This window comes from Scyliorhinus canicula, unplaced genomic scaffold (assembly GCF_902713615.1).
Source record: "Scyliorhinus canicula unplaced genomic scaffold, sScyCan1.1, whole genome shotgun sequence".
In the NCBI taxonomy this organism is placed as follows: domain Eukaryota; kingdom Metazoa; phylum Chordata; class Chondrichthyes; order Carcharhiniformes; family Scyliorhinidae; genus Scyliorhinus; species Scyliorhinus canicula.
The window spans coordinates 3,020,466-3,023,292 of NW_024055744.1; the positions used below are offsets into that span (position 1 = coordinate 3,020,466).

At 49.2% G+C, this 2,827-nt stretch overlaps 1 protein-coding gene across 5 annotated transcripts; it reads right to left on the minus strand.

Moving 5' to 3' along the window:
- Positions 1–438: 438 nt before the first annotated feature.
- On the minus strand, positions 439–2,514 carry LOC119960849 (zinc finger protein 239-like). 5 transcript variants are annotated; one of them, XR_005459527.1, is made up of 3 exons: positions 2,307–2,514; positions 1,681–2,039; positions 439–1,535 (listed from the first exon to the last, which is right to left on the minus strand). XR_005459527.1 is itself a non-coding variant. In XM_038788442.1 (2 exons), exon 2 carries the CDS (start codon positions 1,442–1,444, stop codon positions 707–709), a length of 738 nt encoding a protein of 245 aa, XP_038644370.1. In that variant the 5' UTR covers positions 1,445–1,535; positions 2,332–2,514; the 3' UTR covers positions 439–706. The 5 variants fall into 5 exon arrangements, 4 of the variants coding, with proteins under 4 accessions (XP_038644370.1, XP_038644369.1, XP_038644368.1 ...); XM_038788442.1 differs by lacking the exon at positions 1,681–2,039 and having other exon boundaries at positions 2,332–2,514; XM_038788441.1 differs by lacking the exon at positions 1,681–2,039.
- Positions 2,515–2,827: the final 313 nt, after the last annotated feature.

Sequence of the window (2,827 nt, forward strand, 5' to 3'; positions counted from 1 at the left end):
CTGCTGCCTCACGGCGCCAAGGCACAAGGTTCGATCCTGGCTCTGGGTCACTGTCCGTGTGGAGTTTGCACATTCTCCCAGTATTTGCGTGGGTTTCGCCCCCACAACCCAACCATTTGCAGGGTAGGTGGATTGGCTACGTTAAATTGCCTCTTAATTGGAAAAAATAAATTGGATACTGTAAATTTATTTTAAAAAGAGGATTAAAGGACGAGTGGTGCCAGGGCTCGCAAAAATGCAGCCGCCCCCCCCCCCCCCCCCCCTGCTGACGTGTCCCCGAATTGACTGTATTGAACACAAAGATGATTGACTTGACTTTTATCCAGAATAATAAACACTATAACTGGGCTGATGATGATCAGCAGAGACAGACCCAGTTCAATCCGAGATCTGATTATCAGTAAAATCCAATCAGTGTAGTTAGAGGTGAACTCACTGGTGACTCCGGACATGGGATAACTAATCAAATCCATTCCCACTTTCAGACTGGGTGCACCACCTCGCCCCGCTGTGAATTTGCTGGTGTACAGTCAGGTGAATAGTGAACCCAGTCCCACAGTGAGCGTAGGTGATTGATCTCTCATCAGTGTGAACATGTTGATGGGACATCAGTTCCTGGGAACCTACAACACATCCTTCAATCTGTGCATTGAACCTGTCTCTCCTCAGTGTGAACACAGTATTCCGGAAGGATGGCTGAATGAATTCATTCCTTCACTTGGAGCACGAGAGCGGATCTCTCCTCACTGTGAAGCCACTGGTGTTTCAGCAAGATGGATGAACGAGTGAATCCCTTCCCACACACAGTGCAGGTAAATGGCTTCTCCCCAGAGTGAACCCATCTGTGTGACAGTAGGTCAGATGACTGAGTGAATCCCTTCCCACACACAGAGCAGGTGAACGGCCTCTCCCCAGTGTGAATTCGCTGATGTATAATGAGGACAGATGATTGTTTGAACCCAGTCCCGCAGTGAGAGCACCGGAACGGTTTCTCGTCAGTGTGAAGACGCTGATGGTACATCAGCTCCCTGGTACTTTTAAAGCACTTCCCACAGTCTGAGCATTTAAAAGGTCTTTCATCAGTGTGAACTCTCTGGTGTGTCAGCAGGTGGGATGACTGAGTGAATCCCTTTCCACACTTGGAGCAGATGAATGGCCTCTCTCCAGTGTGAATTCGCTGGTGTGTCAGCAGGTGGCAGAACTGAGAGAATCCTTTTCCACACACGGAGCAGGTGAAGGGTTTCTCCCCGGTGTGACTGCGCCGATGAGTTTCCAGATCAGACGGGGATCTTAATCCCTTCCCACAGTCCCCACATTTCCACGGTTTCTCCCCGTGCGACCAGCGTTTGTGTTTTGACAGGCCAGTTGATTGGCTGTAGCCTCGCCCACACACAGAACACGTGTATGGTTTCTCCCCACTGTGAATAGTGCTTTTTCCTTCCATGTTCAAAATCCGTAAGTTGGGAGGCTCGATCTGATCCTGATGTGATGTTTGACTTTAGTTTTCTGACTCCAAATCCTCATCTTCTGATATCCTGTGAAATTGATTTAAGAGAGAAAAAAGGGAGTGAGAGAGAACCCACAAAAACACAAAGGTAGGTTGTGAAATTGAGCTGAATGAATCTGGTCATTTGTGGGGCCGGCACTTGGAAAACTGTTGAATTGTCATAAAAACCCAACTGGATTTGCAGCTCTTTGTCCCTCTAAAGATGGCAGTCCTTAACTCCATCCCTTACAGCAATGTGGGTGTACCTACATGGGTGTATCAACACCTCATGGAACAACTGCAGCAGTTCAAGAAGGCAGCTCGCCAGCATCTTTTGAAAGGCAACAGGGAATAGGCAATAAATATTGGCCTAACCAGCGACACCCACGTCTCCTTAAATGATAGTAAACTAGGCCGGTCCCCTGCCCCAGTGTGGGTAGAATGTGAATAAAATCAATCAAGTGAATGATTTTCTCTCCTGGTCACAGGAATCCTGAAGCCCCGCCCACTCTGTGACATCACCAACATGGCCTCGCATTCCATACACTTCCCGCTGATAAGAACATAGAACATAGAACAGTACAGCACAGAACAGGCCCTTCGGCCCTCAATGCTGTGCCGAGCCATGATCACCCTACTCAAACCCACGTATCCACCCTATACCCGTAACCCAACAACCCCCCCTTAACCTTACTTTTATTAGGACACTACGGGCAATTTAGCATGGCCAATCCACCTAACCCGCACATCTTTGGACTGTGGGAGGAAACCGGAGCACCCGGAGGAAACCCACGCACACAGGGGGAGGACGTGCAGCGACCTGATATGAGGTGGGGGCCGTTCACCGTTGACCTGTTCCTGGGAAAAGGCCCTGAGCTGCTAACTCAAGCCCTGCAGGCTCTTATTCGGAGCTTGCGGCCTAAACAAAGTCTTTCTGAAGCCTTCCCAGCCGGAATGCGGCCCCAATTCCCCGCTGCCCCCGGGGAGCCCATTCCTCCCTCCGCCTGACCGACTCTCACCCGCGGCACAAACCCTCCCACGCAGGGCTGAGCAAAATGACACTGCGCATGCTCCAGAGACCATCCAGAACCGCACGTGCGCATTCGCTTCCTGTAGTCTGAATGGGACATATTCACAACCGCAAGGAATGTTGGGTAGAAGCAGCGCCATTGAACGTCGAAAAAGGAAGTAGAAGATCAATTTAATAACGTTTGAAATGCATTAATTGAAAACACATGCACATAATTCCTAGTGAATTTGCGCTCTGCTATATTTAATTTCTCAAAGTGATTTAAACCACATGTTGGAAGAAACTCAGCTTTTAAAGCTATTCCCACTCTT